Source organism: Saccostrea echinata, unplaced genomic scaffold (assembly GCF_033153115.1).
Source record: "Saccostrea echinata isolate AGI-Se365-2 ecotype Australia unplaced genomic scaffold, CSIRO_AGI_Sech_v1 ptg000022l, whole genome shotgun sequence".
Taxonomy (NCBI): Eukaryota; Metazoa; Mollusca; class Bivalvia; order Ostreida; family Ostreidae; genus Saccostrea; species Saccostrea echinata.
The window spans coordinates 9144381-9158285 of NW_026889771.1; the positions used below are offsets into that span (position 1 = coordinate 9144381).

Genomic DNA, 13905 nt, shown 5'->3' on the forward strand with positions numbered 1-13905 from the left:
CAGAAAACCTTAGCTTTCTGTGTTAACCTTTAATGGTTAAGTTTTTATTTTGATTGGTTTGAATAGTGAATAATCGAGGAATTAAAGTATCTGACAGGGTAAAGATCAGACAAGGAGATAGCTGGGAAAGCAAAGTTTCTGAGACAATGATATAACTGGAATAGCTAGGTTTCTAAGTTAATGATATACATGTACCTGGAATAGCTAGGTTTCTATATAATGATATACCTGTAATTGCTAGGTTTATGAGACAATGTTTTACCTGGAATAGCTAGGTTTCTAAGATAACGATATACCTGGAATAGCTAGGTTTATGAGACAATGTTATACCTGGAATAGCTAGGTTTCTGAGAGCACTAAGGATGGCATGATGTAATGTCATGTCTGCCTCATGGTCTCTGTGAGTTTTCAATAATTCTAACAGTTGTTCTACAATCCCTTCCTCAACCAGTCTTTGACAATGGTTATCTGTAAACATAAGCAAAATGAAAAGCAAATTTCCCTTTCATGCAACAAGACAAAATTACTTGACAAAGTCTCTTGGTATGCAGAGTATATACACCTAAAGATTCCAATAAAAAATCACAAGCCCATATGATCATCTATATTTTTTGTCCCAAGCTTTTGTTAAAACCCACGGACATTAATTTGGGACTGTCCATCTGTCTGTCATTCTATCTGTGTGTAACAATTTTGTTTTTGAATATCTCAAAAGTCCTACAGCTTTTGCAATGAAATTTTTAAATTTATATCATAATTCTGGATGACCTAAAGAAGACCCCTATTGATTTTACAGTAAAAAGGTCAGAGGTCAGCTATTCACCCATTCCACAATTGGTTTTCAGATGATAATTTTAGTTCTTTTTGAGGTTTTGCAATGAAATTTTATATTGTTACTCCCTTTGACTTAAAAAAAGACTACTATTAATTTTGAGTTCAAAAGATCAAAGGTCAGAAATTAATATATTTCATAATACTGGTGTCCAGATGATAATTGTAGTTCTCTTCGAGCCTCATTATGAGCTAAAAATGTCAAAAGCCAAGGTCAGAAATTCATCATTGCATCACATAGTTTTCAGATGATAATTCTAGTTCTCGTTGAGCTTTTGCTAAGAAACTTAAGATAATGAATCTACCTAACCGAAGAAAGACCCCTATTGATTTTTAGGCCAAAAGGTGAAAAATCAAAGTCAATGATCTTTCTTTTCTTTCTACATCCAAATTTTAGGTCTTTTATCCTGAAGTGGGGAAACACACAATTTTTTAAAAATGGCCTTATATAAATGTGTGTTAACTGACCATTCCTGGCAAAATTGCCTATGGCCAGGACAGCAGCCATTTGTAACCGGCTATCTTCATCCTCTAGCCACTTGACAGACTCCACAAACACTGGACCCTCTCCATTGGCAAACATGGCTTCCGCTCCTTTGTCTGTATAAAATATATTCAAAATAAATCGAGATAGAGGCAGATTTCTGATTTGAACAGCATATCATCAGCATATCACATACGTAAAAAAGTTCAACATAACAGTTCTCCTTTGTTATAATTGAACTTCTTGTATTCTGAGAGTCCCTACCTCCTGTTAACAGAAGAATCAGTAGGTCGGAGGCCATCTTGATGAGCTGTTGACTCTCGGGGTCCAGTTTGCCCTGATTGACTTGTATAATCTGAATAAGGTTGTTACTCAAGCTCGTCTCTGCCAGGAGATCCTTCACTTCATCTGACAATAAACAGAAAATTACCTTACAGTGTCCTAAGATTTAGCTGATGAAAATCAACAGAAAATTATTTTTATTTGATGTAAATATCTTCATTTGAAAACAATTAAATGGGAAAATATTTCAAAATTTCCAAAAACATGAGTATCTTTTTATTTACAAAGAAAAATCCAATAACTATTTGCTTTGGTATGGATCAGAAGTTTTATAATTAACAAACTCAGACAGTAGAAACATAAAACATATATTCAAATATGTATTAAATATCTCTCCCTAGTCAGCTCACATCAATTAAATGACATTCAAACTTGTCATCAAGTGCTCTTATTTAGAATCATAAATAAGCACAAATAATCTTTCGCTCTCATCCATGCCACATAAAAGATTACATAACAAGTTATAAATAAATTGCTTTGGCTTTTTGATGACCATTCATCTCCAATGCAAAAATTGCTCATAGCAATTAAAACAGATTCGAGCACGTCAATAAGTGCTTTATTTAGATTTAGAAATATTCAGAATAATCTTTTGCTCTCATTTCACTTCACAGAGAGGATTATGTCACAAGTTATTTATGTACAGGAGCTGTATCGGGATGACCATTCTCTCTGATGCAAAAATTGATCAAGCAGAGATGGAAATGAAATGCAAACACTGAGGTAATAGGAATATGCAGAAATAAAAGACATATTTTCTATGCTGTGATTGAGCAAGAGTTCTACACTGTCTAGACACTCTGCTAGTTGGAAATGAGGTCTCGTTTATTTATCAATCTAATGCTGTCAGATATTCTGATATTGTATAGAATACTAACCCACTATAATAAATTAATAAGGAAAGTCTAACTGGCTAAACACCCACCTCATACCTATAGGTTATTCAGGATGTCTAACACTGTCTACATCCCAATCCCATTCATACAAACTGATCATAAAGTCTAAGAATTTCTAGAACCCCGCTCTTACAGGCTATTCAGGGAATCTAACACTGTCTAGGCATCTTATCTACTCTTACAGACTGATCAGGAAATCTAATACTGTCTAGAACCCCACTCATAAAGATTATTCAGGAGGTCTAACACTGTCTAGAATCAGTCTGATAGATTGATCAGGAGGTCCAGCACTGTCTAGAACCCACTATGACAAAGAGATCAGGAAGTCTAACATTGTCTAGAACCCACTCTTACAGAAAGATCAGGAAGTCAAACACTGTCTAGAAAACACTCTTACAGACAGATCAGGAAGTCAGGTAACTGTCAAGAAACACTCACACAGACTGATCAGGAAGCCTAACACTGTCTTGACACCTTCCCCACACTTATAGCTCAATAAAGAAGTCTTACATTGTTTAGACACTTACCCAACCTATTGAGGAAGAAATCTAACACACTGTCCAGACACCTACCCCACTCTAACAGATTGAAAAAGAAGTCTAACAATGTCTAGACACTTACCCAACACAGACATATTGATGAAGAAGTTAACAATGTCTAGACACCTACCAAACTCAGACACATTGATGAAAAAGCCTAACAATGTCTAGACACCTTCCAAACTCAGACACAATGAGGAAGAAGTCTAACAATGTCTAGATACCTTCCAAACTCAGACACATTGATGAAGAAGTCTAACACTGTCTAAACACCTTCCAAACTCAGACACATTGATGAAGAAGTCTAACACTGTCTAGACACCTACCAAACTCAGACACATTGATGAAGAAGTCTAACAATGTCTAGACACCTACCAAACTCACATTGATGAAGAAGTCTAACACTGTCTAGACACCTACCAAACTCAGACACATTGATGAAGAAGTCTAACAATGTCTAGACACATACCCCATTCTGACAGCTTGATAAGGAAGTCTAACAATGTCTAGACACCTTCCAAACTCACATTGATGAAGAAGTCTAACAATGTCTAGACACCTACCCCATTCTGACAGATTAATGAAGAAGTCTAACACTGTCTAGACACCTACCAAACTCAGACACATTGATGAAGAAGTCTAACACTGTCTAGACACCTACTTAACTCATACACATTGATGGAGAAGTCTAACACTGTCTAGACACCTACCAAACTCAGATACATTGATGAAGAAGTCTAACAATGTCTAGACACCTACCCCATTCTGACAGATTAATGAAGAAGTCTAACACTGTCTAGACACCTACCAAACTCAGATACATTGATGAAGAAGTCTAACAATGTCTAGACACCTACCAAACTCAGACACATTGATGAAGAAGTTAACAATGTCTAGACACCTATCAAACTCAGACACATTGATGAAGAAGTCTAACACTCTCTAGACACCTACCAAACTCAGACACATTGATGAAGAAGTCTAACACTGTCTAGACACCTACCAAACTCAGACACATTGATGAAGAAGTCTTACACTGTCTAGACACCTACCCCATTCTGACAGATTGATGAGGAGATCTAGGACTGTCTCCTGGTACACCTCTCCAGCATGTGTGTCTAGCAGTCCCACTATGGTTGACAGCAAGGAGGACTCCGAGAATTTCTGACGACAAATCTCTGAAATCAGATAAAACAGAATCATACATATTTATTAAAATAACACCAATATTATGTACATACAAATTGTTACAATGAAGATTGTAGTAAGTTGCTTTGATTTGATTTACTCTGAGTTACAGATGCATCAGATGAATGTAAAGTGAAAGACCACTCAATGTCTAACAATGATGAAGGCATGTGTTTTTTTTTTCCAATTCTAGAAAACCATTACCGGGTATTAAAAAATAAGCAATTTTGACAATAATTTGTGATTAAAACAAGAGGCACAAGGGCCTTAACGGTCACCTGAGTATAAACAACACTAAAGGATCAACAAAATTAACTGATAGACGAAGCAATGTTGCCCAAGAATTTCAAACACAGGTAATCAAAGATTACGAAGCTCACCTCGACAAATGTTATCTATAAGTAAGGCAAATCTCACATCATATTTTTTTCTAGTTAGTGTACATCCCAAGATCAATATCCATGCAAGTTTGGTTTAAGTAGGACTTATAGTTACTTGGAAAAAGACCTGCTCCAAAAACATTAACCTGGTCACTCATCTGGAAAATCTAGGTCAGATCCAGCATCCAAAGCAAGTGTGGTAGTGTCCATCCCTAGATGCATCATCCATGCAAGTTTGGTCCAGGTAGGGCTTATAGTTACTTGGGAGTGGACTTGCTCCTAAAACTTTAACCGGGACGCCAACGTCGGGGGTATAGCATGAGCTCATCTTGACTTCGTCGAAGTGAGCTAAAAATCTGGTAAAAATACCCTTGCTATTGTAATGTGTTAGACCCGATTGATCTCCTTTGGATCATACTTGGTTTTCCCAAGTCTTACAGGGATGATAATGAATGCAAAATATACAAATACAAAGAACACTTGCCTACTGTGTAAGGTATTCAATATATACAGATATTTTTTTGTCACTTGCCTAGTGCTACAATTCAGTACATACAGACTTGGGCATATACAACGTGGTTATTTGCCACTTGTCACTAATTACAATAAGTCACTCTGCCTCTCTGTGATTCTTTGTTCACTTTGATAAAGTATAAAACAACTTCCAGTCTCATGTCAACCACAACTCCTCTACAAGTGACACTAACATAAATCATCACATAGTATACATACTGTGTACAATTACAAATTTTGCTAAATATATAAATAATCTTTATGTCAATCTTTTATACTGCTTTCCAGGCAAGAATCTGACTTTGAGCATACTTTGTTCATTTAAACCAAACATTCATTTTATTTTGTTTCTATATATATATATATAACATTCTTTCTTGTATTCTCATTCAATCAAATAACCTGTTAATTAAATCATATACAAGGATTTCTTGACTAACAATACTTAGCAAAGGGGAGTAACTCTCATTTGCTTCACATCACAATTGTGTACTCTGCCTCCTATATACCCACAAGCAAAGAAAAGGCACATTTACTTATATAATTAAATTTAATACATGTATTTACATTGATGTTATTGCATTTAGCTTGTTTGCTTAGTACTCAGGGGCAGAGGAGAAGTTTTTCAAAGCATTAATGCATTTTGCTAATTAATCAATAGAACCCCACCCAAGCTCAAGAACCCTGACCCTGGGGCCATGAAATTCAAAACTTTGGAAGAGGCATCCTTTCTCATCATAACTATGTATTTAGTTAGTTTAATTAATACCAAGGAGCAGAGGAGAAGATTTTCAAAGCATTAATTTATTTTCAGTATATAATAAATAAGCCTCCCCCCCCCCAACATGGAACCCCTGACCAAGGGGCCATGAAATTCACAATTTTGGAAGAGGCACTCTTGCTCATCATAACTATATACTTAGTTCATCAGCTCAATACCCAGAAGCAGAGAAGATTTTCAAAGCATTAATTTATTTTCAGTATATAGAAAAAAGCCTCCCCCCCCACACATGGAACCCCTCACCAAGAGGGGCCATGAAATTCACAATTTCGGAAGAGACACTCTTGCTCATCAATACTATGTACTTAATTCATCGGCTTAATACCCAGGAGCAGAGGAGAAGATTTTCAAAGAATTAATGCATTTTCACTATATAATCATTAGAGCCCCGCCCTAACACCAGAACCCCTGACCCTGGGGCCATGAAATTCACAATTTTGGAAAAGGCACTTTTGCTCATCATAACTATGTACTTAATTCATCGTCTTAATATCCAGGAGCAGAGAAGAAGATTTTCAAAGAATTAATGCATTTTCACTATATATTCATTAGAGCCCCGCCCTAACACCAGAACCCCTGACCCAGGGGCCATGAAATTCACAATTTTGGAAAAGGCACTTTTGCTCATCATAACTATGTACTTAATTCATCGTCTTAATATCCAGGAGCAGAGAAGAAGATTTTCAAAGAATTAATGCATTTTCACTATATATTCATTAGAGCCCCGCCCTAACACCAGAACCCCTGACCCAGGGGCCATGAAATTCACAATTTTGGAAGAGGCACTCTTGCTCATCATAACTATGTACTTAATTCATCGGCTTAATACCCAGGAGCAGAGGAGAAGATTTTCAAAGAATTAATGCATTTTCACTATATATTCATTAGAGCCCCGCCCTAACACCAGAACCCCTGACCCTGGGGCCATGAAATTCACAATTTTGGAAGAGGCACTCTTGCTCATCATAACTATGTACTTAATTCATCGACTTAATACCCAGGAGCAGAGGAGAAGATTTTTAAAGAATTAATGCATTTTCACTATATAATCATTAGAGCCCCGCCCTAGCACCAGAACCCCTGACCCTGGGGCCGTGAATTTCACAATTTTGGTAGAGGGCTAAATGCTTATTACAATCATGCCAACAGTTTGACTGCTTTATGTCCAGGAGTAAAGAAGAAGATTTTTAAAGATTGCATTAATTTTGATGGTTTTAGCCCCACCCCTCAGGCCCCAGGGGGGCAGGGGCCTTGAATTTCACAATTTTTGTTCCCCGTCACCCATAGATGCTATATGCCAAAATTGGTTGAAATTGGTTCAGTGGTTCCAGAGAAGAAGCTAAAAATGTTCAAAAGTTTACGACCGATTGACGACGAACGACGTCAGACAAAAACAGATAGCAATAGGTCACCTGAGTGACTCAGGTGACCTAAAAAACTAGTACATGTATTAAATAACATTCAATTAATTATGTCATGCATTTTATTACACTTTTCAGACTATGTCAATATAATTTCCTTTTTTATATCCAACATGCAAAGTCTCATTTTTCATTAAGTTTACTAATATCAGCAATAAAAGGCTAATGATTTTGAAATACCAGTACCACTGAACAGGAAAAATTGTTTACATTTTAAATACTGGAGCAGCAACGTCCTTTGATGTCTGTAATAATTTTGAATTCTGGGGACCAAAATGGATGCTAGCCAATGTTTGCATACTAATTAATGTTGATTTACTGGTAACAGTAATTCTCTCTGTCTCTCTCTCTCTCTCTATATATATATCTTATTTGTTTTAATCATAAGGCAATTTAAAATAAAAAGTTATAAAGAAAACTTCACATTGGGTAAAATTAAACATAACAACAATATCCGATCTGTTGCGGACAATTTTCATCCACACACTTAAGATTGATTATCCACTTTCATCCTCAATAGAAGAGATTCAATCACTCTACTCAAACATTAGATCAGGTTTAATGACTTTATCGGACATCTCACTTCATTAGGCTATCCAATGACCACTCAATTAATGTCCATTGCTACTCATTAACCTATGATATAAACCAATAGTAATAACCTGAATCAATAAAACTTCCCACTGTCAGAAGCACCATGTTACAGAGGCCGTGGTCCTCCTGATGATATCGGATGTACTCGTCAAGGACATCTAAGGCCCCTCCATCAACCGCCTTCTGCATCAGGCCATCTGTGAAAGATAGCAATGAGTATAATAGTGAATCTAATGTAAATTTTCATTACATTTTTAACAGTGAAATACTGTAATTTGTTAAAGGAATAAAAGTGATATTTTGTCACAGTGTGAAAAAATATCAAAGTGATATTCTTTCACACTGTGAACAAATATCAAAAGTGTGGCAAAACTCTTGATTTTCCTCCCCTTCATGAAAGTGTTATAAACATACTCCCTGGCCTGTTATGGGATAGTGAGAGTAAAACATCATCCTGACAAAGACTAAATCTTTCAAGATTTTCCAAATTATTATTAAAATCCATTTTTATGATTTTCAATTAATCTAACAATTGCTTAGATATGTCGTCTCACAATTGCCCAACTATGATGTCACAGCCTATGACACTAGGTTACAAAAAGACAGAGGCAAAGGGAAAATCATACATAGAAAATGCAATAATCAAAACATGAAATTCAATGTTTTGTAGCTGGATATGGAATTCATTTGTAAGACAGGATTTTTTAAAAATATTTTCACTTGTGCTTAACGCTCTTGAAAATATTAATAAATTGTGTCCCACTTGTGAAATAAATTTCACATGGAATACAAAACATGGAATATCCTCTATGTATTTCCATGTAAAAAGAGCGATTTTCAAGCTGAATAAAACACTTTTTTTTCATTAAATAAAGAGCTAGTATTTCTAAGCTTTACCTGTATACAGTGGAGCCTCACTAATCCGGAAACCAATACTCTAAACGTGTCACTTTCTCGACGAAATTTCTTTAGAACAATTTATATATGCCAAGTATGTTTCAGTAATCCAGACACTTCAATTATCTGGACAATTTGATTGGGAACATAAGCGTCCGGATTAACGGGGCTTGACTGTACACACTTTTTCCATTCACTGAATTTGATATTTTCGAAATGACCTAAGATAATTACTGTGACAGACCATTGTGTCATACGGAACTTATCAACAAAGTGCAAGTATCTAAAGTTTCTCTATTTCTTATATATCACCCAGTCAAAATGACATGGTGATCCATACATAATGACTGTAGCTTAGGCTACAATTTTTATTTCATTTTCAGGGTTAAAATATATTACAAGTCCATGTATAGACATTAATACAGTGAACTTCAGAGAGGTAAGACTGGTCCATTTTAAGTTTCTTACACATGATAGCCCCACCGGTGACCTGATCTTAGGCCAAACCAGAGATCTTTGGCATTGGGCATGTTGCTAATTAAAATCATAATTTTTTTTTGCTAGATGTGAAGAAGAAAACTTTTTCAAATATAATAAATTTTCAAAATGATAACTTAACCCAAGTCTGGGAGCCTTTGTCAGAGATTCATGAATTTCATACTATTCTGTAGAGAGCTTTTTACTCATTTTCAACAAATTTACAACCAAATTTTGTATACTGCAAAAAAAGGGGGGGGGGTTATACATATGTATACACATTTTATTAATATCCCATGGTGAAATTGTTCTTTGAACATATACAAAAATTGTTTTTATCATGATAATAAAAAAAACCCTGGGTTAGGAGGAATTAACAATGGATATGTCTCCGTAGGAATTTGTCATAAACAAGTTTGACTTGACTAATAATCACTATAGATGAGATAAACCATCAAGTCCCATTTTGATAAAGTAACTTTGACATCTGTGAGCATGATTAACAACTTTTTTTCCTCTGGAGCTTTTCCATTATTATATAATGAAATTATTTTGACAAGATAATCCAATATTTGGCACATATATAGCGTTTCTCATCAAGAAAAAAAAAGATGAAGATTCAATCAAAATCCTGCGACTTCAATGTCTGCAACCAAAAAAAAACAAGAGGCCCATGGGCCACATCGCTCACCTGAGTAACTTTGGCCATGCTGTTCATTACCAGACTTCCCCCATTGTAATACCTATTGTGGCCCCGCCCTACCCCCAGGGGCCATGATTTGAACAATTTAGAATCTACACTACCCCAGGATGCTTCCACATAAGTTTCAGTTTTTCTGGTCCAGTGGTTCTTGAGAAGATTTTTAAAGATTTTTCCTGTATATTTCAATGTGAAACTTGGGGTTCCCTATTGTGCCCCCCCATCCCCGGGGTCATGATTTGAACAATTTAGAGTGTACATTACTTGAGGATGCTTCCACATAAGTTTCAGCTTTTCTGGCTCAGTAGCTCTTGCCTATATATTTCAATGTAAAACTTGTATTCCCTATTGTGGCCCCGCCCTACCCCCGGGGGTCATGATTTTAACAATTTAGAATCTACACTATCCCAGGATGCTTCCACATAAGTTTCAGCTTTTCTGGCTCAGTGGTTCTTAAGAAGAAGATTTTTCAAGATTTTTCCTATATATTTCAATGTAAAACTTGGATTCCCTATTGTGGCCCCGCCCTACCCCTGGGGGTCATGATTTTAACAAATTAGAATCTACACTACCCCAGGATGCTTCCACATAAGTTTCAGCTTTTCTGGCTCAATGGTTCTTGAGAAGAAGATTTTTAAAGATTTCTCCTATATATTTCAATGTAAAACTTGTATTTCCTATTGTGGCCCCGCCCTACCCCCGGGGGTCATGATTTTAACAAATTAGAATCTACACTACCCCAGGATGCTTCCACATAAGTTTCAGCTTTTCTGGCTCAGTGGTTCTTGAGAAGAAGATTTTTCAAGATTTTTCCTATATATTTCAATGTAAAACTTGGATTCCCTATTGTGGCCCCGCCCTACCCCCGGGGGTCATGATTTTAACAATTTAGAATCTACACTATCCCAGGATGCTTCCATATAAGTTTCAGCTTTTCTGGCCCAGTGGTTCTTGAGAAGAAGATTTTTCAAGATTTTTCCTATATATTTCAATGTAAAATTTGGATTCCCTATTGTGGCCCCGCCCTACCCCCGGGGGTCATGATTTTAAAAATTTAGAATCTACACTATCCCAGGATGCTTCCATATAAGTTTCAGCTTTTCTGGCCCAGTGGTTCTTGAGAAGAAGATTTTTTTATGACCCCACCCTATTTTTGTCTTTTCTTGATTATCTCCCCTTCTAAGGGGACTTGGCCCTTTATTTTAAGAATTTAAACTCCCCTTCCCCCAAGGATACTTTGTACCAAGTTTGGTTAAAATTGGCCCAGTGGTTCTTGAGAAGAAGTTGAAAATGTGAAAAGTTTACAGACGGACGGACGGACAGACGGACGGACAGACGGACGGACGACGGACAACGGGTGATCAGAAAAGCTCACTTGAGCTTTCAGCTCAGGTGAGCTAAAAAACTAGCTTCCAATCTTTCATTTACAAAACAACTCTCCTTATCAAACCCCACTCTGTCAAGAACTTGACCCTTTGACTAGAAGGGGTCAGCCATTGCGTAAAATCAAGAGAGAAATGAGATCATTGTCTCCGATTTTCTAGCTAATTCTACTCATTACGACAGAGCAGGTGTCACAGATAACTGCTGAAGAGCATCTCTATTCTCCTACGTGATTTACGTACTAACCACTACTGCAATTCTAGCTATATTATGTAATACGCTCAGTCCTTCAGACTACAAGGACAGAATCTTGTCTGCTATTTTGACAGACCAATTCTTTATTCTTTTCAGACACCAAATCAGTTAAGAATGAGCTTGCTGATAGAACTTTGTATCAAATAAAATTCTGGGTATCTTCTATAAGACAAGTCAATTAATTCTGTATATGCTAAATGCGTTATTTGCAAAAATGTGTTCTTATATAAATGAATGCTCCGGAATCATCATTGTTCATGATCGAGGGATCAATATTCGTGGATTTTGTGGGTCACCTTATCCATGAATTTACATCCCCTGTGATCCTCACAAATGATAATTTTATCAACATTTTGGTTCATTGAGTCTTCTGTATATATGAGGTACCCAAAAAATAATGTCCACATAATAGTAAAATTAGGATTGCCCATGAACAGTGACCCCAATGAATTGAAATGATTCCACAGTATATAAATAATCAAAGTACTAATACAGTACTGAAAGACAGGGAAAAAAATAATAAACTTCATGATTTTTTTCAACTTCACAACTGTTTTCATATGATACTAACTTAAAAAAGAATCTACAGTGAAATTAAAGAATAACCATTGTAAACATAATTTTAGATTCACGCTGTATTAGATTTATAATTGAGGGGCCTTTTCCAAATTTAACAAGGTCCGAATTAATCTAGTAAACAAACATTGATGCAGTACAACATTATGCATTCTAGGCTAGTAGTTTGTCTATGTATATATTTAATGATTTTCAAAAGACTGATGAATTTTTAAAATGCTTCACCAATATTTTTTTTTTGTAGAAAAATCTTCAAATTACTCTTTTTTTTTAATTAAGCATGTGTCTTTTGACCAAAGCAATGTTTGCACTCTTCTTCAGTCACACCTTTCCAGATAGCTTTAATGGACATCAAAAAAAATGAAAAAAGGATGGCTAATGTTCCTGAGGTCAGTGTCCAGTTTATTCATTTTGCGGCCATTAATTGTCCTGTTGTTTCTCATGTCCAACAGACATCAACGTACAAGTACAGGAGAAGCGCATGAGTTCCGTACAAAATGCAAACCTACTGTACTTAAGACGGACCAACTGAACATGCCAAGATCTTACATCGGATAAAATGAACATCATCCAACATCCACACATAGAACGCATTCACCGATGAGAACTGAAACAAACGGAGTGAAAGATTTGCCATCAGTTTGATTTCTGTTATAGCTATCTGGTAGGGTGTGACTGAGCCCATACATGGCACTATACATGGCTTCTGTTAGTAAACTAATAGACAGGGTCATGTGACCCCGTCTAAAAATAAAAAAAAACTTTTGCACAAACACAATATTTTTTTTCTTTTCCAACAGACTTTTAGCTCACTTACCATGTGTATTGGTCACATTCAGTAGGAACCCACAGGCAATGGTCCGCAGTCTATCCGCCCCCTCCTCTGTTGTCTTAACATGTTCCCGCAGTAGTTTGAGAAGTAAAAGAATGCCATCATTTTCGTCCACTGCATTTCTTCCAATATCTAAGAATTTATTCAAATTCAACTGAAACTTTCAAAAGGATTACTGGAAACTCAATATCAAATTTCAGATCTATAAAAGAAGTTGTACTGCCATAAACCTATCACCTTTCATAAGGCAGCAAGAGTGAAAGAGTCTTGTACATTTTAACTGCTTATGTACTTTTTTCCTATCAAGTTTATTTTTTGCAATTCAGTCAATATCATCATTCTGAGCATTTAATTTATTGTCATTTTCAATCTTCTTTCTTTTTTAACTTCACTAGCATATTTCATGTGTGCATGCACACTTTTATTTTCCTTCAGTCAGTTATATGTATCTTGAAGGATATAATTATATGTTACATTGAAACCACTCAATACAAAGTACAAAGAATACACTTTCACAATGTCAAAGATAATGTTTTTTTCCCCCCAAATACAAATAATATTTATCATTATTTTGACACCCTGCAAAACCTTATCTAGACAAGGACACAAAACTGTGGTTCTTAATTGTTACTTTGGTCAAACCGCAATCCTGCATTGCAAACTCTGCATGTCTGATAGCCATTGTTGTCAGAACAAAGGTCCAAAGAGGAGACCAAACCAGCTCTTAAAGGAATAATTATCTCTGAATTTCCTGCTACAAGACCAATCTCTGTCAACCTACACAGCCCAATTACCAATCAATATACTTTTCCAAAA

At 36.0% G+C, this 13905-nt stretch overlaps 3 protein-coding genes across 8 annotated transcripts in view; 1 reads left to right on the forward strand and 2 right to left on the reverse strand.

The window, feature by feature from the left end:
• Positions 1-13905, forward strand: part of LOC133190361 (uncharacterized) — a 231401-nt gene that overhangs the window by 131488 nt on the left and 86008 nt on the right. The gene's annotated exons all lie outside the window — the stretch shown is intronic.
• The window catches only part of LOC133190369 (RNA binding protein fox-1 homolog 2-like), a 443535-nt gene that overhangs the window by 46687 nt on the left and 382943 nt on the right, over positions 1-13905 (reverse strand). The gene's annotated exons all lie outside the window — the stretch shown is intronic.
• Positions 1-13905, reverse strand: part of LOC133190359 (rap1 GTPase-GDP dissociation stimulator 1-B-like) — a 40431-nt gene that overhangs the window by 13403 nt on the left and 13123 nt on the right. For both annotated transcript variants that reach the window (XM_061325936.1, XM_061325937.1), the window contains exons 5-10: positions 13075-13221; positions 8038-8166; positions 4145-4270; positions 1580-1723; positions 1300-1431; positions 331-468 (exon numbers count right to left, since the gene is read on the reverse strand). In XM_061325936.1, the coding sequence (XP_061181920.1) occupies positions 331-468; positions 1300-1431; positions 1580-1723; positions 4145-4270; positions 8038-8166; positions 13075-13221 (816 nt within the window). The remainder of the gene's footprint in view (positions 1-330; positions 469-1299; positions 1432-1579; positions 1724-4144; positions 4271-8037; positions 8167-13074; positions 13222-13905) is intronic.